This window comes from Nicotiana attenuata, chromosome 3, assembly GCF_001879085.1.
Source record: "Nicotiana attenuata strain UT chromosome 3, NIATTr2, whole genome shotgun sequence".
Lineage (NCBI taxonomy): Eukaryota > Viridiplantae > Streptophyta > Magnoliopsida > Solanales > Solanaceae > Nicotiana > Nicotiana attenuata.
The window spans coordinates 61998012-62021607 of NC_031991.1; the positions used below are offsets into that span (position 1 = coordinate 61998012).

At 37.3% G+C, this 23596-nt stretch overlaps 2 protein-coding genes across 4 annotated transcripts; both read left to right on the forward strand.

Moving 5' to 3' along the window:
• Positions 1512-7176, forward strand: LOC109223901 (mitochondrial protein pet191 homolog). Its single transcript, XM_019388375.1, has 3 exons — positions 1512-1637; positions 1727-1831; positions 6745-7176. The coding sequence occupies exons 1-3, from the start codon at positions 1569-1571 to the stop codon at positions 6784-6786; spliced, it is 216 nt and encodes a 71-aa protein (XP_019243920.1). The 5' UTR covers positions 1512-1568; the 3' UTR covers positions 6787-7176.
• On the forward strand, positions 9674-18956 carry LOC109223902 (protein FRIGIDA-like). 3 transcript variants are annotated; one of them, XM_019388378.1, is made up of 4 exons: positions 9674-10795; positions 16616-16791; positions 16962-17951; positions 18463-18956. In XM_019388378.1, exons 1-4 carry the CDS (start codon positions 9784-9786, stop codon positions 18472-18474), a joined length of 2190 nt encoding a protein of 729 aa, XP_019243923.1. In that variant the 5' UTR covers positions 9674-9783; the 3' UTR covers positions 18475-18956. The 3 variants fall into 3 exon arrangements, with proteins under 3 accessions (XP_019243923.1, XP_019243922.1, XP_019243921.1); XM_019388377.1 differs by lacking the exon at positions 18463-18956 and having other exon boundaries at positions 16962-17292; positions 17371-18357; XM_019388376.1 differs by lacking the exon at positions 18463-18956 and having other exon boundaries at positions 16962-18357.

Here is a 23596-nt window from a genome sequence, read left to right on the forward strand (position 1 = left end):
ATAATCTAATCTATCCAAAATATTTATATTCATCGATATAATATTATATAATACAATATAACATAATACGATACATTACGAAATAATAAGTGACAACCATCCAAACAAAGTATAAAAGATTATTACCAAAATAAAAAAGAGAATACGTTAGAACAATCTCGGTCTTTCATATTTATAAGTCCACGTGTGGTCCATCTAAAAGCGTATTAACACTTACCGGGGCTAAATATACAGGAGCAGAGTCGCTCCCACACAGCATACAAATTAAAAATAAATTTAATATATCTACAACAACATACATGCTAAAAATAAATTTCATGCAACTAATTATACAATATACAACTTATTCATAAATTATCTACAACTTTCATACATCATTCTTACCCAGTTAAATATAACTACAACATCATACAACTTAAATACACTTTTCATATAAATTTTATACAATATGTCTTTTGTACGCATTTTTGTATATAATTTGTATATATTTTGTATGTGGTGTGTTCTTCTGCTTCTTCGAATTTCAATCTGAAAATCTAGCCAAATCAAATCTAATCTTCACCAAATACCCTCAAAATCAAAATATTAACTACATAAAATATTCTCAATCGTTTGCTTACAACACCCAATCCAAACAAATAATATTTCTTGAAAATTCAATTTCGAATTTAAAGCTTCGAAGCTTTTTAATGGTTGTCAATGGAAAAGAGTCAAACACCTTCAAAATTTATTGATTGATAATTTAAATTCGAACACCAATTGTGCAACATGAAAGGAAATTGCTAAGTTAGAATTTTATATTAAAGCAATTAAAATCATTGATGAATTCCCTCGAAAAAAGAGATGATAAAAAGTAGAGAGAGAGAGAGAGAGAGAGAGAGAGAGAGAGAGAGAGAGAGAGAGAGAGAGAGAGCAGGGATGGGGAAATAACTGATTCCCTATTCCATTTCTTTTCTAATATAAAGGGATACTCGTTAATACTAATTTGTATATAATTGGTAAATTGTAATTAAGTTAAAACTTGATTAGGGAGGGTGAATAAGTTTTATATGTAGTATAGATAGGTAAAAATCCCTTATTTTTAACTTTAGACCCACATGTTTGAAGTTAATTCTAGGAAACATGACACTGTATAGCTGCTGTAAAAATAATAGTTGAAAAATGTATAAAATTTGTGTATACACGTTCTTTATGTTATATACAAAAATTATATTAATTTTATACACTTTTTGACTATCAGATATAAATAGTTTCTGGCACGGGCTAAAAGTGTTAATACCCCTTAATTCTATGGCAGCTAAATTCAAAAGGATTTTGTAAATTTTAGCTATTCCTTAAAGGGTCCTAAAAACGGCATTTATGTACTCCGCCCTTTTTGTTAAGCGATATGGGCCATTTTCTGTCTCGGTCACCTACTGAAGCCCAAGACTGATGGTTCGACAGCCCAATTAAGCCTCTCAAGAAGTTGCTGGGGCCCTGGCCCTATATAGACCGGAAACATAAAAGAGAGAACGGGGTTTTTGAAGGAGGAGAGACTAGCGGGGAGGAGTCGAGGGGGTTTAGTAGAAATGGCGAAGTCCTGTAAGGGCCTTGCTATGGAACTCGTCAAGTGCCTCAGCGAATCCGATTGCGTTAAGGTATCTTTTTTGTTGTTGTTTTCTCGTAAATATTTGTTAATTTCTGTAGTTCCTGAAACTCTAAAGGATCATGTGCTTTAATCTTTTAGGTTGAGAAGAAGTCTTTCAGGGAATGCGCAAAAGAAAAGAGTCCATTAATTCCTAGTGAATGTGTAGGTCTCAGGGAAACGTACTTCAATTGCAAGAGAGGACAGGTATACTTTCTTTTCCCCTAAAAAAAGTTTTAACTTAGAAGTTTAGATCCTTTTCCCCATTCCGTATAAATATTTACAGTATATTTTACTGCTAGATTTTCACCTAGCATGTGCTTCCCCGTGCAATTAACTTTACAGCTCTTCATGTATCAAATGAATTTGTATTGTATAACTTGTCTATGTCCGGACTTTTTAAATTTTTGAAGAGTTAGTTGTATACTAATCATTACTACAATTAAATCTCTATTTTAATCTTGGGAATGAAAGAAGGAAATGGTTTTTTTATGGGAAGTTACCAAGTGCTGCCGGAAATATCATGTCTTATCCGGGGAAAGAATGCAAGGAAGTGATTAGAGTGGAGTCATATAGTCAAATTTAACTAGCACGGGTTGAGGCATAGTTGATTGATTGTTTGATGATTATTGAAAGCAAATTAACAAATAGATCTCTAGCATCAATTCCTCCTCCCTTCTCCCTAGGTCCTCCAAAAATACTACTACTATGTATTTGGTATATTTTCATCATTTTTCCTGTCTTTTGTGTGTATAAAACTACATGTATTGTTTCTCTTTTCATTTTCTGGTTTGGCGTTTTGGGTATAAGTCCTCAAACAATTAGAATATACATGTACAAAAAGTTTTCCTTAAATAATGCCCGAGTCTCAATTATTACAAGATCATAGAAGACAAACAAAACAAGCTTTTTTCCGGCCAAGTGATTGTAGAGGATATTTCAAAGACAGATAAAAGCAATTCTAATGGAAATTTTAAATTTCTCCATGACATCTCTTTAGATTACATTGAGGCACTAACACATAATTTGAACAAATAAATTTTTTTTTCATCATCACACCATATCTACGTGCAAATTCATTAAATAGCCAAAAGATGTGTAAATGAGTTATCAAAGATAAACGATCTAAATATTCAAAAACTTCCTTATATACAAGGTCTATACAAAGAGAAATATAACACTACATAGACTTAATGCTCATAGTTTCTCTAAATGCACGAATCTTTATATAAAGTTAGGTTGTACAAAAGCTATAAGATGGCCAAGACTACAAAATAGAAACAAACTTTACAGAAAGGTTTTTCTCCTAATAACATGGTATGTTTGTATTTCATATCACCTTTGAAGTAGAGATATAGCTTCATTAACAAACATCAATATCCGAATAAAGTTGAATAGGAAATTCATTCTAGTTGTTGTTTCTTCCTATGTGACACTTTGTAGTTGTTCTCACCTTTAACTTTCATCACCTCAACTATGCAAGATTGCAAAGCCAGAACCATGTATTTGAGTCTTTCCACTGTTCTCATAAAAAGATGTTTCAAATGTATCTACTAACTCGTCGATGGTTGAGTGAGCCAATTGATATTGAAGGGATTGAATAACTCTAAAGAATTTGAAGTTTAAAACATTTTAATCTTGACTATTGGGAGGTTTATAGCATAGCCAAATATCAACTCCACCTTGTCGAGTAGCTTTATTAATTTCAAATCGTTGTCATTAATGTGAGGTCTTGGATTATCTTGTTAAATAAAAAATAAGAGTCGTTCGCCTGAAATTGGCCATTTTGATCTAATAGTTGAAAGAACATTGTCTATTAAAACAAGCTTTAATGGTATCTTTAGTCATATATTATATGTCTCATTTTCAAAGTTATTGCAATTCGATTTTCGCTAATTCATTTAGTTGCCTCTTTGACCTAGAGGATTCTTATCTATCCTGGAAACAATTCAATTTCATTTTGATCAGATCTAGGGCATGCAACAACTTTAAACATAACTTTTGTAATGAAATTCTCGCTTTTACATGATCTTAATGGTAAGAGCGCAACATGTGATGTATGGGCTACGCGTACATCACGAGTTTGAATCTCGTCGTAGACAAAAGCTTAGTATTTAAGTGGAGAAAGGTAGCGGGGTGGACCTATTGTTCGTCGAGTTTTGAACGGTGCGGTACGCTTTTAGGGATTTCTCGGTTATATAAAACAAGATAGTACCTTTCATATTTGTAGGATAGGAAAAATCATTTTTCATCAATATGAACATAATTAAACGTATTTAAAAATATTGGAATTGAATAGAGTGTACTCGGCTCAATGTTGATGGACATAATTGGAGCCTTAGCCTTTTGTTTTCCTCTTTCAGATAAGGCTTTATAATGTTGGTATGTATCCTAATGACACCTTCTTTGCTACGTCGAGAAAGAGTTGTCATTGACGTGTCTACAACACAAGCTAAAGTTTGAATATCCAATCGAAGACAAAGAAAAGTTTCATTTTAAGATTTTTCTTCAGATAAGGTATTTATTAACTGTAGTAACAAGAGGGTACAACAAAATTACAAAAGTTGAGGAGCAAGCTCCCAACTAATTATATTGTATGAGAATTCAAACGTTTCTTCCTTTATGAGATTAATGTTAATTTAATTTTTTTTTCTTCCAACTCTTCTTGTAACTTTTGGTATCATATCATCGAATCTTGCTGGTAAAGTTGGGAGGAAATGAGTTGAAATCGGTATCAATCTGGTAAAATAAGCTCTTCTTAATCGTCGAACGAATATTCAATCTTTAGCTTGTGCATGTGTCATGGAAATGTCAACAACAACTCTTTTTGGCATATCAAAGAAGGTGCTATTGGGGCACATATGAATGTTATAAAGCCTCATCTAATAGAAAAAATAAAAAAGGTAAGGCTCCAATGCTCATTATTAATAATTGAGCTGAATACACTCCACTCAAATCCAATATCTTTAGATATGTTTAATTATGTTCATATTCATGAAAACTGATTTTTTCTACAACGGATTTGAAATTTAGTATTTTATTCCTGAAGAACAAAAGTTTGACTCGTATAGATCACGCAAAAGTAAGAACTTCTTTACATTGCTGCTATTGCAAGCCCTAATTTTTATCAGAATGGAGTTGAGTTGTTTTCAGTAGAAACATGAATTTCTCTTGTGATCAAGGAGACAGCTAAACAGAATAGTAAAATTGAGTTGCAAATAGTTCGGAAATAAAACCTATTTTTCCCGTGACTAAAGATACCATTAGGCCTTGCTTAATTGCAAAATGTTCTAACAATGATAAATGATTAGGTTAAGATGACCAATTTCATATTCGAATGTTCTTATTTTTATTCAACTAGATAACGTTAGACCTCACATTAATGTCAATGGTTTGAAATATAATGAAGCTGCATAACAAGGTGACTTTTTATGAAGGCGTGACAAGGTGAATTTTATTTTCAGGTATGCGTTCAACTTCCCAATATTCAGATCTAAATGTTTTAGATTTTGGATTTTTTAGAGCTATTCAATCCCTTCGATATCAATGACTCCTTCAACCATTGATGAATCAGTAAATGCAGTTGATGCATTTTTTAATGAGATGAATATGGAAAAACTCAATTATGTGTTTCTAACTTTGCCTTGCATGGTTGAGTTGAGAATAGCTAAAATGTGAGAACAATAACAATGTGCCACACATGTAGAAAGAATGACTAGAAGGAGAAGGAAGTCTTCCTATTCAACTTTGTTGTGATGTTAATGAGCTATAGTTCTACTTTAAAGATGATATGAGATACATGTATGTCAATATTGTTAGGATATTGCCATCTTGTAAAATGTTTTTATTCTATAAGCTTGGCATCTTGTTGCTTTTGGTATGACCTTTCTTTTTGTTTATGCTCGTGCATTTAGAAGTTTGGAGAAGCTATCAACATTAAGTCTATGTAATTTTATCTCTATTTGTAGAGACTCATGTACTCCTTTCACTTATTCGTTGTGTTATTTTCTTTCTGGCATTTTTTGTTGTTACATGCCTTTTCTTTTGTTTCTTTTCTGATATTATTGTCTCTCTTGATTGAGCCGAGAGTCTCCCGGAAACAGCCTCTCTACCCTTTTCGGGGTAGGGGTAAGGTCTACGTACAATCTACTCTCCCCAGACCCCACTAGTGGAATTTAACTGGGTATGTTGGTGTTGTTGTAGAGACTCGTGTACCTAAGAAGTGAATATTAAGTTTCTGTTTATCTTTGATTGTTTTACATTTACTCATCATTTGGTAATTTGACAGTTTGCAGTTGGATATAGTGTGATCTCTGAAAGGGAAAATTCTTAGTTAAAATAATGTGTTGGTACCTTACATATTCTAAAAACTCGTGATGAAAATTTACAATTTGCATTTTGATTTTCTGTCTTTGGATACTTACTCTAAAATCATTCGGCCGAAGATAAACTTTTATTGTTTGTATTCTATGATCCTGTAATGGTTGGGAGTTTGGCACTGTATGAGGAAAACTTTTGTGTTGATATTCAAGTTGTTGAGGACTTATTCCCAAACCAGGAAATGAACCTGCAATCTGCTTGTTCTGGCAGGTTGTTTGGTGCAGTATCTATTCGAGATATAACGTGACCGACTCGAATCATCTTCTTGGTACCAATTATTTTGTGGACAATCTAGGAGTAATGTTTTCCATGTTTGTGCATTAATTTATGACTTCTGATTTTGGATAATGTTGTGATGTGAACACTATAATGGTTTATCTGGGCTTGGTATATCATGCATTTGTTTAGGTGTGCATATTTCACTGTTGAGGTAGGTGCTCAAGTACTTTAGTCTTACAATGACAATTCCAGAAGTTGTTCTTATGATGTAATGCACAATTGCAATGACATACATAGCATTTTTGTGTGGACTTGCCAAAAACAGAACTGATAGGAGTATAACTTTGTTATGCTGGAGGATCTGATGTGCCATATGAACCACGGTTACTAATGCGCTGATTCCCATATAACATTAAATAACATTACATGCTTCCTGGCAGCTGGATCTGATATATGCACTGTGATATTGACCTATCTTGTGCTTGTCAACACACTGTCTGACCAATAAATTTATCTTTCAGGTGGACATGAGAGCTCGAATTCGGGGAAATAAGGGCTATTAATTGGTAGTGCTGGTGCGAATTCCACATATAGGAAGTATGACTTGTTTCTGACTGGGCTGCATGTGTTGTACTTGCGGTGTCTTTGTACAAATTGCAATTGACAATTTTCTAAACGATAGCACATACACAAGCTTCTTGGATACACAATTTACTTGACAGACTTTGTATTTGGTCCTTTGGACACTTCCTAATTTTGAATATCGTTGATGTTGGATGAGAAGTTTTGGAAGAGAGTTTAGTTCTCACTTCTCATCATGAATGATAACTTTGTTTTTCTTTCACTGATGTGCCATGCTGGAGAGACGATTTGTTTATCTATTTCTTAACAGAAGTTCTTTGTCGGATTATATGTCCTCAATTGAATAAAATGATCCTCTTCGTTGTTTTTAAGTGTTACGCCTGTTATATGTGAGCAAAGCAGAATGAAAATTTCAAGAAACTTATGTTTCCTTGGAAAGAATGTTATGCTTTCCCTGGTAAAGAGCCAAAGGTAGTGGGAAGAAGGGAAACGGTAGATAAATTGTTGGATTCACTCTTCAAGATTCTAAAGAGGGAGATACGAGTCTAGTCACATCATATGTTCTTAACAATGAGTGAGGGAAGTCCCTTGTGTTGCTGGGAAACAAAGGCTTGTTTTGGACCTTAGTTGCTGGGAATAGATGAGAAGTTATGTATGTCAAGCAATCCCAATTCTTGTATCATATGGTGAAGGTCTTAAGTCATTATAATGGCTGACAAATTTTCAGACTTCAATTTAATGCTGATGATGGATTAGTGTCCTAGTGGGAGGGAGAATATTCAGAGATTGCCGAGGGATGCTATTTGAATTTTGATGTTGAATTCATTTTGCCCAGGGATGTCTGTCCTCATAATAATAATGAAAATGTTACTTTGACGAAGCCAATTTCTGTATATAAGCAGTAATTTCTTGCACTTAATAAATTAAGTTTTCTTCAGCATATTATAAAAATATAGAATATAATGCAAATAACTCGGGTGAAATTCAAAAATAGTCACAGTTTCAAAAGTAATCGATTTAGTCACTTTTCATGTAAAGACTAGCTTTAGTGTACGTGCGTTGCACGTGTATTTCGCGTCAATTAGTATAAAATATATACAAGAAAAGTAAATTATTCACGTACACGCGCAATACCAAGGTTATTAATGCATGCATTAGCATGGTTAAAGATAAAATTGTCCTTAAAGTAAAGCTAAAGAATATAAGGGGGTATTTTTGTAAACAATTAATTTTTAGAAAAAACTATGTAATGGATTTTAATGTTTAATACACCACACCAAACAGTGGATAAGAAATAATCTCCGCATAATTAATGTTTGCATTACCAACCCATGCATTATTAATACATGCACTACTAATACACCTTATTCGACACTATTCTTATTCACCCTAACAAACGTTGGAAAGAAGTTATCTCAGGACTAATTATCTTGGGATTAGTTATTCTACCTTTTCATGCGGATATAAAAACACTAAGATAACTAATCCGGGATTAATTATACTGAACTTTTCTACCAACCAAATAAGGGATAAACTCTAAATTTAGTCTCGGGATTAATTATTCCTTATCCCTGATATCGAACGAGCCCTTAGTGTCTTACACCAATCCAAGGTTTGGAGGCTCACTGACGTAAGATTTCTAATAAATGATGATGTGATTCAAGGAAGAAATCCAGAGTCCTTATCGCGTAGAAGGTATAAAAGAATCAAATTCTTAGGGCAGGAAAAAATATTTGAATACAACACCAAAACACATTCCCTAACAAAATGTATGATTGTCATGCAAATATAAAAAAAAATTAAGAAGCAATTTACTGAAAAAGGTAAATAATACATTCCTAAAATTCCTTAAAAAAGTCATAGAATCCTAGAGTTATTTACATCAGAATTCTATTATTAGTTGGCTTACTTTTCTATTTACGTACGTATGAAACTTTGGGAATATTTTAAACATTTCTTTTTAACTCCTTATACAATTTAATAATTGTCTATAAATTGCATAATGAATATATCTTCTCTTATGTAAAAGTTGATTTTAAAATACTAAATATTACATAAACTAATACGAAAAGTATTATAATTATGTTATATAATTGAAATAAGAAAATAATTTATATAAGATCAAATCTTAATAAAGAGATATTTGAACTTCCTACATTGTTCAAATAAGTAAATATCTAATAACAAAAATTTAGTTGATTTAAAATTTTTAAATATTAAAAAAATAATTTATATAATTTTGTCCAATATAAATTCTCTACCGGCAAGGACAAATACTGGAGTTCCAGTACAATATATATACTGGACTTCCAGCATAATATACTGGAGTTCCAGTATAATATGTTGGAAGTTCATACACAGATGCTCCAATCTCCAATATATTATGCTGAAACTTTCGATGTGTTGGACAAGCATAATATGCTGGAAGTTCATACACAGGTGCACCAATCTCCAGTATATTATGCTGGAACTTTTCGTGTTGTAGCAAAATAGTGGCTATTTTTCAATGACTTTACAAACGCTGGTTATTTTTCAGTGACCAGTCCGAAAACTGGCTAGCCGTGCTATTTTTACACATAACTCAGTTGCTGTACCCGAAAGAAGCCCATGTAAACACAGTAAAAGAAAATTGTAAAAATAGTACGGGCTAGCAAGTTTTCGGACTGGTCATTCGAAAATAGCCAGCAAAGTTATTGAAAAATAGCCACTATTTTGCTACAACACGTAATGTTTCAGTATAATATACTGGAATATATTATACTTCAGTGTATTATACTGGAGTATTTTTATGAATTTTGAACAGTATTTTCGTTCAAATTTATCTTTACATAAAAAGTGCTAAATTTTAATTATTTTGAACCTAAGGCGTGGATTGCAGGAAGAGGCGTTCCTCTTCCTATTGTGTATCAACAACCGGTGACGCATTAGGAATTTCTGATTCTTGTCGATTGTCAATTCTCATAAGTTCTACTCCGACTATGGTTAAACCAGCAGATACCGCCGCAACTGCCACCACTGCGACACCTCAATCACAACAAACAGTAAACGATTCGCTGCAGAATGTAACCAAACAGTCGGAATTTCAGCAACCACCAACACATTCCCAGGATGACTCAATTGCCAATCTCCGCAAACTCACCGACTCCCTCTCAGCATTCCAACGCTGCTTCGCTGACCTACATCAACACATTGATTCCATTCGAACCATAATCGACTCTATGCTTCCCCCACTTACGACTAATACTACTCCTTTACCCACGTCATCACCGCCACCAGCCGCAGCCGCAGAGCCAGAACCATCTTGGGAATCTGATCCCTCTGAAGAAGAAGAAGAAGAAGAAGAAGAAGAAGAAGAAGAAGAAGAAGAAGAAGAAGGAGAAGGAGAAGGAGAAGGAGAAGGCGAAGGAGAAGAAAAAGAAAAGGAAGAAAAAGTGAAATCCCCTCCTCGTCCAGAGCTGAAATCCACTCATCGTTCTGAGCTGGAAAGCCTCTGCAAAACGATGAGTGGTCGTGATCTGCGGAGGTACATGGGAATGCATCTCTCAGATATAAAAGGACTGCTCGAACAAGTCCCTAAGGCATTAAGACTCTCCCCCAATCCAGCAAGGCTTGTATTGGAATGTGTCGGCAAGTTTTATTCTCAGAAGGGCAGTGTGTTTGTTAAGTGCTCACACATGGTCCGTTCAAGGTTGGCTTCTGTATTGGTTTTGGAATGCTTCTTGTTGATGGGAATCAACGACGAGATTGAGAAAGGGGTGAAGCAAGAGGCGGAGCAGGCAGCTTTAGCATGGAGAAAGAGGTTGATTGCTGAAGGAGGTGTACTTAAGGCTAAGGAAATTGATGCCCGGGGTTTGTTGATGCTTACTGGGTGTTTTGGGATTCCAGGACGATTTAGAAATGAGGATATCAGGGATTTGCTCCAGGTGAGTTGCATCAAGCGGTATTATCGTGCCCTTCGGAGATCAAATGTCCTCGTGGCAAAGATTCCAGGTCCTTTTTCATGAATCCAATTTGTCATTAAGCTACATTTGCATTTCATCATTTGCTATTCATGTGAGGTGGTGCGTGCTGTTAACAAGTTTAGTTCCGTTCCCTTTGATTGGGTCTGATTGAAGCAAAATTACGTAGAAGCAACAAATAAATACCTAATGTACAGTGGTGATAAAAATCTAGGGGAAAACATTGTGCCTTTAGAAGTGGTTACATTTGGTTGGATTGCCGTGCATGAAGCTTCCCTAACTCAGCATTACCTTAAAGAATGTAAATGATTTTGACTCTATGAAAGACTTCCTGAGCTCCTTGCATACTTAGAGGGAGAACAGATGTGGTGTATTTTTGGAGACCATCAGCACTTGCTTGGTACTGTTCTTTTGGAGAAGAAAAATGTGCTTATCAAAACAAAAGAAAAAAAAAAAGGTTTTCCTTCCCTTCTGTTTACTGGTGTCTACCACAATTTTGTGTTGTTGCTTTTCTCCTTCTCCTGTCCTGCCCTTTTTATTCATCTCACTAGCTTCAAAGGCACTTTTGCCTTTTCCATCATCATGCCCCAAAGAGACACCAAGAGCTCCCACCATGTTCATTTATCCAATTTGAAATGCCAATTTTTGTTTGAGATTTACAAACAGTTGTCTGAGCATCAAAATCCCCATCTTCTAGTACTTTTGGACCATAAGTAGGTCTTTGAGGACAACAGCTTCCCGGATCCTCTAAGGTCCTCCTACAGTTGGTCCACAATGAATCATAATCCATGATGATGATTATATTTTTGTATAAGAACATAGCTATCATTCGTTTGATTCATATCTTTCCTGGCTAAGATTTCATGCATAGAACTTCTTAAACGGAACATTTATTTAGAATTGGTAATTATATTGAAACTAAGGAAATGCTGAAATATGTATATGTGAGCAAACAACCAAAAGAGAAATCTTTTCTAATCTTGCATGGATTCTAAAACTTTTTTAAAAAGATCTCGTGCATAAATGAACAAATCATGCAAGACTGTTGACTCAAATATATGTGATAAGGTTCATTGGGAATAGTAGTACTGTATTACACAGTTGCTAGTTGACTGGAAGGATCATGCTTACAATTTTATGATCCTGGATGGTCTAATTCACTGGTTATTTCTTCATTTGCTTCGTTTGTGTTTTTTGGTAAGTGTTAGAAGCCACTCAACTTATTGAGCTAACTTCAATGAATTTAAAAGTTTGTATACATTTTCTTGTTGCTTATGCTTAGTTTGTGTTTTTTCTTAAGTACTAGGAGCCACTCAACCACTTGAGCTAATTCGATGAATATAAATGTCTGTAAATACAGTTTTTTCTGATAAACAAAAAAGAAGTTTGTATACAAATATTGAATAACACAACACCTTACTTCTTCAAAAAAAAAAAATTGTTTAACACAATTGAATAAGTTGTTTATTAGTGCGGATAAGTGCTTTTATGTGGAAGTGACTGGTTTGTAGGCCAAAGCATAATCTGGTGTTGTTAATCTCAGGCCGGGATTTGAAGATGATAAGGATGATAATTTGATCTGGGGCAAGCATAATCTACAACAACAACATACCCAATATCATCTCACGATGTGGGTCTGGGTGGGTAGTGTGTACGCAAACCTTACCTCTACCTTTGTGAAGGTAGAGAGGTTGTATCCAATAGACCCTCGTCTCAGGAAAACATAAGCACCACATTAATTAAAAGACAAGGAGGGACAACACCAAAAAGCCATGTAAAAGCAGCATAAAAATAACACGATAATGAGATGATCAAAATAAAAGAAAACGACGGGTAGTCAAAGAAACCTACTACCAACAGAATGCGAGAGTCCGTACTAATACTACCGGTATGAACAATCTAGACCACCTACCCTACTACCCTAATCCGGACTTCCACACCTTCCTATTAAGGGTCATGTCCTCGGACTGCTAAAGCTGATGTCTTGCCTAATCGCCTCTCCCCACTTCTTCTTCGGCCTACCTCTACCTCTCCGTAAGCTCTCCAATGTCAACCTCTCACACCTCCTCACCGGGGCATCTGTGCTCCTCCTCCTCACATGTTCAAACCACCTAAGTCTCGCTTCCCGCATCTTGTTCTCAATAGGGGCCGCATCTACCTTGTCGCGAATAACCTCATGCCTAATCCTATCTAACCTGGTGTGCCCGCACATCCATCTCAACATACTCATCTCTGCTACCTTCATCTTCTAGACATGGGTGGTTTCCACAGACCAACACTCAGCCCCATACAACATAGTCGGCCTGACCACCATTCTGTAGAACTTACCTTTAAGTTTTGGTGGACCTTCTTGTCACACAAAGCACCAAAAGCGAGTCTCCATTTCATCCATAGACCCAAGATCATCTGCAAGATACTTAAACCTTCTTCTCTTAGGGATGACTTGCGAGTCCAGCCTCACCTCCCCTTCCCCTCCTTGTGTCTCACCACTAAACTTACACTCCAAGTATTCTGTCTTGGTCCTGCTCAGCTTGAAACCTTTAGACTCCAGGGTTTGCCTCCACACCTCTAACCTCGCGTCTCGTCAATCAATACAATATCATCTGCAAAATAACATGCACCACGACACCTCCCCTTGGATGTGGCACGTCAGAACGTCCATCGCTAGGGGAAACAAAAAAGTGCCGAGTGCCGATCCCTGGTGCAACCCCATCATGACCGGAAAATGATCTGAGCCCCCTCCCATAGTCCTCACTCCTCACTTGGGTCTTCGCTCCATCATACATGTCCTTAATCACCTTAATTTAGGCAACAGGTACACCTCTAGCCTCCAAACATCTCCACAAAACCTCCCTCGGGACTTTATCGTACACCTTATCTAAGTCGATGAACACCATATGAAAGTCCCTCTTCCTCTCTCTATACTGCTCCATCAAACTCCTAACAAGGTGAATGGCCTCTGTAGTCGAGCGCCCCGGCATAAACCCGAATTGGTTCTCAGAAATAGACACACCCCTCCTCACCCTTAGCTCCACCACCCTCTCCAGACTTTCATAGTATGGATAAGCAGCTAGATACCCCGATAGTTATTGCAATTTTGGATATCACCCTTGTTCTTGTATAAAGGAACCATCGTGCTCCACCTCCACTCCTCGGACATCTTCTTCCTTCTAAAAATGACATTAAATAGCCTAGTGAGCCACTCCAAGCCCACATTGCCCGCACTATTCCAAAACTCCACCGAGATTTCATCCGGCCCGGTCGCTTTGCCCCTGCTCATCTTACACACAGCCTCTCAACTTCCTCAACTCTAATCCGCCTACAATACCCAAAGTCGCAATGACTCCCGGAGAGTTCCGAATCACCCAGTACAATCTTCCTGTCCCCGTCCTCGTTTAAGAGACTATGGAAGTAGGTATGCTATCTCCGACAGATAAGCCTCTCATCCAACAAAACTCTACCTTCTTCGTCCTTGATACACTTCACTTGATCCAAGTCACAAACCTTCTTTTCTCTCACCTTGGCTAACCTGAACAACCTCTTATCCCCACCTCGGCCCTCGAGTTCTTCATACAAACGACCAAAAGCTGCAGTCTTGGCCGCCGTAACTGCTAATTTCAACTCCTTCTTAGCTAACTTATATCGCTCCTCATTCACCCTTTTCTCCTCCTCGTCTACACTTTCTACTAGCTTCAGATACGCCGCTTTCTTGATCTCTATTTTTTCTTGCACCTCTCCATTCCACCACCAGTCTCCTCTATATCCGCCAGAGTAACTCTTCGAGATCCCTAATACCTCTCTAGCGGCTTTCCTAATGCACTTCGCAGTCGTGGTCCACATAGCACTTGCGTCCCCACTACTCCTCCAAGACCTCTAGTCATCAACTTAACCCCCAACTCCTGCACTTTGGCTTCCGTCAAGGCTCCCCACTTGATCCTAGGTTGGCTATACACCGCCCTCTTCCTTGTGATCTCAAGGTCCATGACCATGAGCCTATGAAGGGTCATGAGGTTCTCACTCGGGATAACTTTGCAATCCGCGCAAAGACCTCTATCGGACTTACTACAGAGAAGATAATCAATCCGAGTCACGGCCACCGAACTTCGAAATGTGACCAAGTGCTCCACCTTCTTCGGGAAACTCGAGTTTGCTATCACCAAATCAAACGCTCTAGCAAAGTCCAACAGAGAAGTTCCTCCTTCGTTCCTATCTCCAAAACCGAAACCACCATGCACATCATCATACCCCCAGACATCGCTCCAATGTGGCCGTTGAAATCTAGTCCTATGAAAAGCTTCTCAGTATGCGGGATACCACACACCATCTCATCCCAATCCTCCCAAAAACGCATTTGACTTCCTCGTCCAAGCTTGCTTGGGGTGCGTACGCAATGATTATGTTCAGAATAAATCCTCCAACAACTAGCTTAATAGTCATCAGCCTGTCGTTCACCCTCCTAACCTCCACCACTAGAACACGGAGGTCCTCATCAACCAAGATACCTACCCCGTTCCTGCCCCTCGCCCTCCTAGAATACCATAGTTTTAACTTGCCCACATCCTGTGCCTTATCTCCTACCCATCTAGTCTCCTGTATACAAGCTATATTAATCTTCCTTTTTTCTAGAATCCTCGCTAACTCTATAGACTTTCCGGTCAAAGTTCCTATGTACCAAGACCCCTTTCTCAGCCCGGAGGCTCCCTTAGCCCTCTTACGGGGCACCCCCTCCCCCGCCAGGACACCCCCGAGGACAAGACCTTATCTTACCATCGTTCACCAAAGCAACTTTAATCTAGGTGACACTACGCAAACACTATCCCGAAAACAAGCGACAAAAATAAAATGAATAACCGAAATATAATCTCCAACTAATATTGACAAAAAACAACTAGAGGTCACAGAGAAAATGGGCCGAGGCAAACATAATCTGGTTCTGGTGTTGATAATATCAGCCAGGGATTGGAGATTATACACTGTGAAGTCACTGGGCAACTTTGGCAGTTATTTTTCAATATTTTTGGGTTCAAATGGGGCATCCCAGAAATAGCTGGTTGTTCTACAGAGGCAGCAAGGAGCTGAAAAAGATTTGGAGGTCTATTCTAGGTTGTGTTCTTTTGGACTATTTGGAGAGAAACCAGAGATATTTGAAAACAAAGGTGTCTCTATCCATATGTTGAAGTTTAGATGTTTGCGTAACTTAGCTTCTTGGTGTAATCTAGCTGATATATATGATGAGGGTAAGTTGATAGAGTTTATTAGCTCCCTGCAGGAACAACAATGATGCATAATCTCTGGAAGCCGAGCACTATCTTATAGCTGGTGGCTTTTAGTTTCAATAAAATTTTACCTTATAAAATAAAAGAACTCTAGCCAGGGTGGAGGATCATGCTTACTTGAGACTCAAAGACACAAATATGGAATGGAGCGATATTTAATGTCTGAAATTGAATGACAAAAAATTAAAGCATTTGGGGAATATCTCGGCGTCATTATTGGAGAGAAAAATTAACTAAGCTAATAATTGAAATAGAAAATCTTATGGACAGGAACGAGCAGTGAATACTGGGACGGGAGATTGTCTGTCGTTTCTTTCTTTTCACATTCTATGGGGCAACTTTTCACTTTAGGGAAACTTTAAGTTCAAGTCAAGAACACCTTTTCAACCTAATAATCTGCTCGGTAGTCCACCTTCTGATTATTTGTTTTCGTAGTTTGTGGTTTCAGAGCATCTTACTATGATTTATTTTTCAGTTTTGCATACCTTTTCTTTATCACAAATATTACATTTGACCTTGTGGTAGTTGCTAATTTATCTGTCTGCTTAACACTGGATTATGTAAATCTGTGACAGAAATAATAGAGGGGATGCTGAAACAAAAGATGGAAGTTGACGCTGTTCATATTGCCTATACTTTTGGATTTGAGGACAGATTTAATCCTCAGAGACTTTTGACATCATTTTTACTAGATACTGAAGAGTCATTGAAGAAAATGAAGGAAAACTCACTTGGTTCACATGCTGCTGTGGTAATTCTTGAATTTCATTCCAGCACTAATAGTCCATACCCCATTTATGGGATTGCACTGGGTTTGTTGTTGTTGTTGTTGTTGTTGCATTCCAGCACTAATAGCCCTCCCTATCTGATTTCTCTCTCGGCCTCCTCAAGTTAACCAAGCATTTTGTTATGATTAAGCAGAATGAAGCAAAAAGGAAGCATTTGTTTGCTCTGAAATCTGTCATCAAATGTTTGGAACGCCATGATACCGATCCTTCAAAACTTCTTCCTGGATGGCAAATCAATGAAAAGATAATGAAGTTGGAGAAAGAAATTGTTGAATTAGTTAAGCAGACAGGTGGGAAGATGGCACAAAAGAGAAAACGTGATGAAACTGAGTCGTCGAGAAGGTTCAGAAATAAAGAAGCAAAACAGTCACGTATTCCACCATGGCTACGGAAGCAAAGAGCTGTTAATCATGTTGATAGTGACTGCACCTTGCTAGAACGTCAAAATGCTGGCCATGTTCATGGTTATACCGTGTCCTCATCAGTATTACATGGACCTGTTGCAGGCTCGATGCATGAAAATGTTGTTGGCTCCCTTGCAGGAACTGTGGCTATGGGTCGAGATGGAGCAGGGATATCAGCAAGTGTCGATGGTATTCAAGCAGATATATCAGAAGGCATGGATATTGTTCATCAAGGAGCTTCATATGCTGGAGGTCATGGAGGGACTCTAGTTGATCGTACACCTGGGCAAATAGGGAGTCATACTGGTCAGTTATATGGATGGCGTGGGAATGCAGCCGTGTATGACGGACTGGCCTCCTGCAGCTATGCTTATAGGCCATCATCATACTTGGAAGGCTCTACGGGTTTGCCAAACAGCCAACCCAGTGATGCTTATAGATCACCACCATATTTGGAAGGCTCTACGGGGTTGCCAAACACCATACACAGTGATGCTCATAGGCCACCACCATACTTGGAAGGTTCTGGGGGGTTGCCAAATGCCACACATAGTGATGCTTATAGGCCGCTACCATACTTGGAAGGTTCTGCAGGGTTGCCAAATGCCACACATAGTGATGCTTATAGTCCACCACCATACTTGGAGGGTTCTGCGGGGTTGCCAAATGCAATACCCGGTGATGTTGCTGGCCGGAGCTCTGCATCTGATATCTACCAGGTTGCTGATACTGTTACAGCTAATGAACTATACAGGAGCCGCGGCTCAGGAGCAGTTGATGTTGTTTCATCTGCTGCGTCTGCTCATCTTTCGCCTTACTTGTACTGGCCAAGATAGTTTTGCCTTGGCTGCTCATTACTTTCCACCTTTGTTTTCGTTTTGTAGTATAGTAGCCAATCTAGAAGTTATTTCACTATGGTCTCTTAGGACACAGTCTCAGTAATGTTTGTGTTCATTAGCTACTATACATTGGCCAATTTCCTAGGCTTAGCATAGTGATGTCTAAACTTTACCTGGTAAAACTTCATTTGTCTGGAATAAAAACCTTGCTTTTATACTCCACGCGTTTGAAGCTTGTGTTGTATTGCTGAACAATTAATACACAAATGGGTTTTGATTTACTGGAGTTAGTGTATCTGTCATTTTTTCGCTTATGAAGACCTTGGTCATCTTCCCTTTCTTTCCTGACATGTTTTTGAGAAGCTTACTAACGATATGTAAAATTACGCAGGCATTTCTTTGAAGTCAGGCCAGCTTCCTGCAGATTTAAATATTGGTGATTACGATGTTGCTGCTAAAGGACGCCAAAGCAGACAAGATGGTAACAAATGGCGATGATAAAGTTAATGAGATGCAGGAGGAAACTGTAACTGAACAGAGAACTGACTGTCCTACATAAGGCTGTCCAACGGGCCGGGCCGTCCCGGTCCCGGTCCCGATCCCGTTCCATCTCGTCCCGTCCCGTCCCGATCCTGTCCCGTCTCAATTATCCCATATTAAACGGTACACTGGATGGGATCGGATGCCCATTTCGTCGCGTTTATTCCGTCTCGTTTATGCCGTCCTGTCCTGCCTGTTCCGTCTGTCCTGTTTGTTATTTAATTTTTTTTTAAATAGAGCCGTTGGGCAACGGCTATAAACGGCCATATTTGGCCCCCACACCCCACCCAAAACAACCAACTGCCCCAAACTTTTAATTTAAGGCATATATTGCAATTACTATTCTACAAATAGTTGATTTTTATGGCTCATTGATAAAGTTTTAACTATCACCTTAGATAATGCTTCTACTAACACAATCGCAACAACTAGCTTAAGAACTAGACTTTGTCCAATTAATCCAGCAATTTTTCATGTTAGATGTGCATGCTATATTTTTAATTTGGTTGTAAAAGATAGTATTAATTTATTTTCTGATACTTTTAGTAAAGTACAACATGCTTGCGGCTATATTTTTCGTGCTAATAAAGCGAGTAGACTTCGTGAATTTGCTCAATAATGTTCTAGTGCTAACTTCCATATAGAAAAAATTCCAAAAGATGTTTGTACTAGGTGGAATTCTACTTACGAAATGCTTAAAGCTGCTTATGATTATCGGGTGGAGTTCTACTTACGGGATTCTACTAGTCGTTGCCAAACTTAATGCTTAAATAATTAAAAAACAAATTTTATAAAAAGGCCCAGTTAAGGCCCGCGAACCGTCCCGTCCCGTCTCATAGTGTTTGTTAGCGGGATGGGATGAGTCAACCGTTTCGTTCCGTTTATCCTGCCCCGTTTTAGGCCTTCTCGTTATCGTCCCGGCTAAATGTTACCCGTCCCGTTTATTTGGTTTCGTCCCATCCCGTCCCGTTGGACAGCCATACTCCTACAGATATGGAGGAGGACAAGATGACTTTCTTTTCTCTTATGTTACTGCATCTATCATCTGGAACTGGTTGGTATTTGCATTAGTTGACAACAAGAATATAATTTTGAGTAACATGTAGTAGCTTGTCACTGTTGCAGCGCTTACAAAACAAGATAGATCGTTACCTGTATGGATCGAAATCTGACCAGGCGAGAATTCGCGTGAAGAGGAACGACAAAAGGTCACTTGGGCCGAAGTCGTATCCATACAACGCTATAACGACATGCACCTCGGCCACGGCCGAGGTCGTGTATTCAGAATGCTTGAATGGCGAATTGGATGTTACGGCATTTCAGAGGGTCAACCAGTAATACAGTCAAATGACTTAGGTACTATGGCTAATGACCGTTAGGTAAATGAGAATACCTAGTATATAAACTAAGTGAGAAGAAGAAGAAAGGGGGCTGAAATAAACTCACACAGACAGACATATTTTCAGAGAAGGAGAGAGATCTTCATCTCTTTCTCCTCGCTAAGGAGAAAGGAGCAAGGAAGCTCAGATCCTCAGTATACATCGTTAGTCTCATCATATCAAATGGGTGGGGGTCAACCTTGTTAAAGATCGATGACTCTTTTGATCTATGTATTCTTCGCTATTATTCAATGTTATGAAAACCACCATCCTCTTCTTACATTTCGGGATCCAATTATTGCTATGATTACATTTTATGTTCTGCTATGCTTGCTTTTTCGTGTCTTCTACCTCAGATCTAGGACGAATTATCTTTGGCTAGGATTTACCTCAAATCTTCCTATTTAATTAGTTTATAAAAAGGTTTAACACTTTTTAGTCAAACATTACCTATTGTATAGTATTGTATTGTTACTTTAAATATAATATTTTGATTGTTAATTAAATTTTATCGTATTGTATTGTTAAATTCGTCATTAGGTAATAACGAAAAATATCACTTTATGTAACGACTGATTTGATATGGTCTTAGTCTCTTAGATGGAGGCAATCATTACCACCACACATTAGGGGCAATTAGGGGTGGCAAAATATTTCAAAGAAAATAGTTAACCACCCATATTATCCACTAAAAAGTGGGTTGGATAATGAACTTTTTAAAAACGAGTCAAATATGGATAATAACCATATTATCCATTTAGAAAATGGATAACCAATGAGTAACCAATGGATAACCAATGAGTCTTAACTTTTACATTTATAAAGCCTTAAATTGGGGGTTCCTCAAGTTAGGGAGACTAAGAATTCTCCAAAAAGTGATCATATACAAGAAGTCATGGATAATATGGGTAAACCATATTATCCGCCGATTAACCCGTTTTTTATTCGTATTAAATATGGGTCGGGTTGGATAATTAGTCCATTTTTTCATTACCCGTTTTCGACCCGAACCATATCCTACCCGACCCGACCGTTTGCCACTCCTAGGGGCAATGTACAACTAACTAATGCAGCTGCATGAATGCTTTGGGCTACCACCTCGTTCTCCATCCTTTAAGAAGTTCACCTTGGGATTATTTGTTGAGTTTTCTCCAACGTGAAAAATAAAAATTCACATAATTAGGGTTCAATTTGAGGACACAGCAAGAATTAGAAGCGTGTCTCGGTTACTTTTATTTTATTTTACTAGCGGGAATTGCCCGTGCTAAGCACGGGCCCAATAGCGCAATTGTTTCTAATAGTATTCAGCAAATGTTCTCCTGCTTCATTAATTCTCTAGGAGCCTAAATTGTCCAAGGAAAATGCCATGTTCCTTCGTGTGGTTTGGTACCTTATACCAATCTCGAGAGTGAGATAATATTTTTTTTGTACTGTGTATATGAACTTCAAGTCAATATTATGTATTCAACAGGAAGCGTCACAGCCTGGGTTTGGGCCACCACCGAGAAACCTTACAATAGGCAGATCACCTCTTTTATTATAGTAGATAGACAACATTTGCGGACTACAATAAATGCTTTCAACCAAGCTGACATTGTAAATGCACATGTAATGTCATGTACCAGTTGATACATGTGATAATTTAATGAAGGATTGGAAATATACATTTTTATTTTACAATAGAAGAATGCTTTATCAATTCTTTGTGCTTGCCAATCTGAAAGTAATCATTTGATATATTGTGGCATCATGAAGTCAACACCAAAAAAATTTAAATGGCTGATAGATTCCTTCGTCATTTTTCACACAGGTATCATCTGCTGCAAATAGAAAGTCCTCTTCTCTGCCAATTATCTTGGCTAAGACATGCTGCCTCGACAACATTTCACACAAAGCAGGGCATTTTGGTGTGTTGTTTTTGTCCTCCGTGTTATCTTCTAAGACCACTTGTTGTCCCAGTTACTATCTAGCTTTTGGAGAAGATTGTAGCAACTTTGGACACCCTATACAGTAAATATATCATAATCAGAGTTACTGGTCTATAAACTCCATTACTTTTTCACTTTGTTGAATAATTCTATTAAAGATTTATTTGTCCGCAATCACCTTTGAGGTTGTTGTACAAAGCAAGATTGAGGTTGTCCTACAATGTATATTTGATCACCATGACTGTTTTCATAGTAAATGTCCTGATTAAGGTGTCAAGACCATAATGCATGGGTTGAATTTACCATATGCACATATGAATGGAGAAGAGAAAATGTTAAACAAAAAAAGAAAAAAAAAAGACAATGGTAATAAAGAAGATGAACTAAGTTCAAAGTGGCTGCAAAAGTATGAAAGGTGCATGTTCTCTGTCATTAAAGTTTTTCTTAAACTATAGATGTCATTCAGGATTGACAAAACAGTCACCAAATATAAACATTTTTGTTCAGGGTTGAACTACAAAGAGTAGGGAATTCATCCCTCAATGTCCCTGTTTCAATCCAACTATGTGTGCAAAATTTTATCTTCCTTTTAATCCGAAGCATGTAAATTTTACATAGCACATCCTTCCTTAGATTTAACAGGAGGTGTATATAAAAGAATGAATAACTTGCCATCAATCAGAGGTAATTATGCACTAACCATTCATAGAAAGTGGGGGTAAACCTAATAGTTAGGACAAAGACTTCCAGAGAGAAGTGAAAAGATATTTTTAGTAAAGTTAAGATGAAATTGGTCATATAGATATGAATTTGAACAGATAAGAGCTCAAAATGACTTGTAAAGAAACAGTAAAATAAAAGTTGTAAACTGAAAACTCATACTTATCGTTGGACAGACGCGTCGTGTCCTAATAAAAGTCCTATTGACGCTATTAAGGGAGAGTTAATAACCTCTACTTCACAGTGCTTGAAGAACTTTACTGGCTGCACATGAATCTCCTGTGTTTTCTTTCATATTTCATGACTTAAAAAACCAAAGAGGGAAAAAATAAAAGTTAATTCAGTCGCTCTAACCAACACGCACCATTTATGCACTCCAAATTAACAACGCACCACAAATTAAATTAAATTAGTCAGTTAGCTAATAAGTGTTAAATTTTGTTGCAAATATTCACTGTTGCCTTACGGAATGAGAGACGAAAAGCTATGCGCAACTAAATACACATTCAAAGTGTTCACTTTCCTACACTTGTGTAATATTTTTATGCAACACGTAAAGTTTACAAAAATATACATTATTGTACTCAAATAGTTATGCGCACAACGTCCATTCTCATACCCAAGTTATACTCCTTTCAATTTTTTATTCACTGCCTTCTACATCTATATTGGCTGTTCTGCATTTTCAAGAATATATGGCACGATTACATAGTTTGTTAACTGCTAGAAAGGACTTAAAATGATCAACTACTTGTACTTTTGGTATATATAATTGTAGAAAAATTTGGTTAACTTATCAGACAGTAAACATCCTATTCATTTGAAAAACTATTCCTACAAAATAACCGGATTTAAAATAGCAAACAGCAAAAAGAGAAATATTAAAAGGTAGCTTTCATGAAAGTCATTCAAAATTTTGAGACCTCTTTCAGCAGAGTATCACGAAACTACCAAGTAG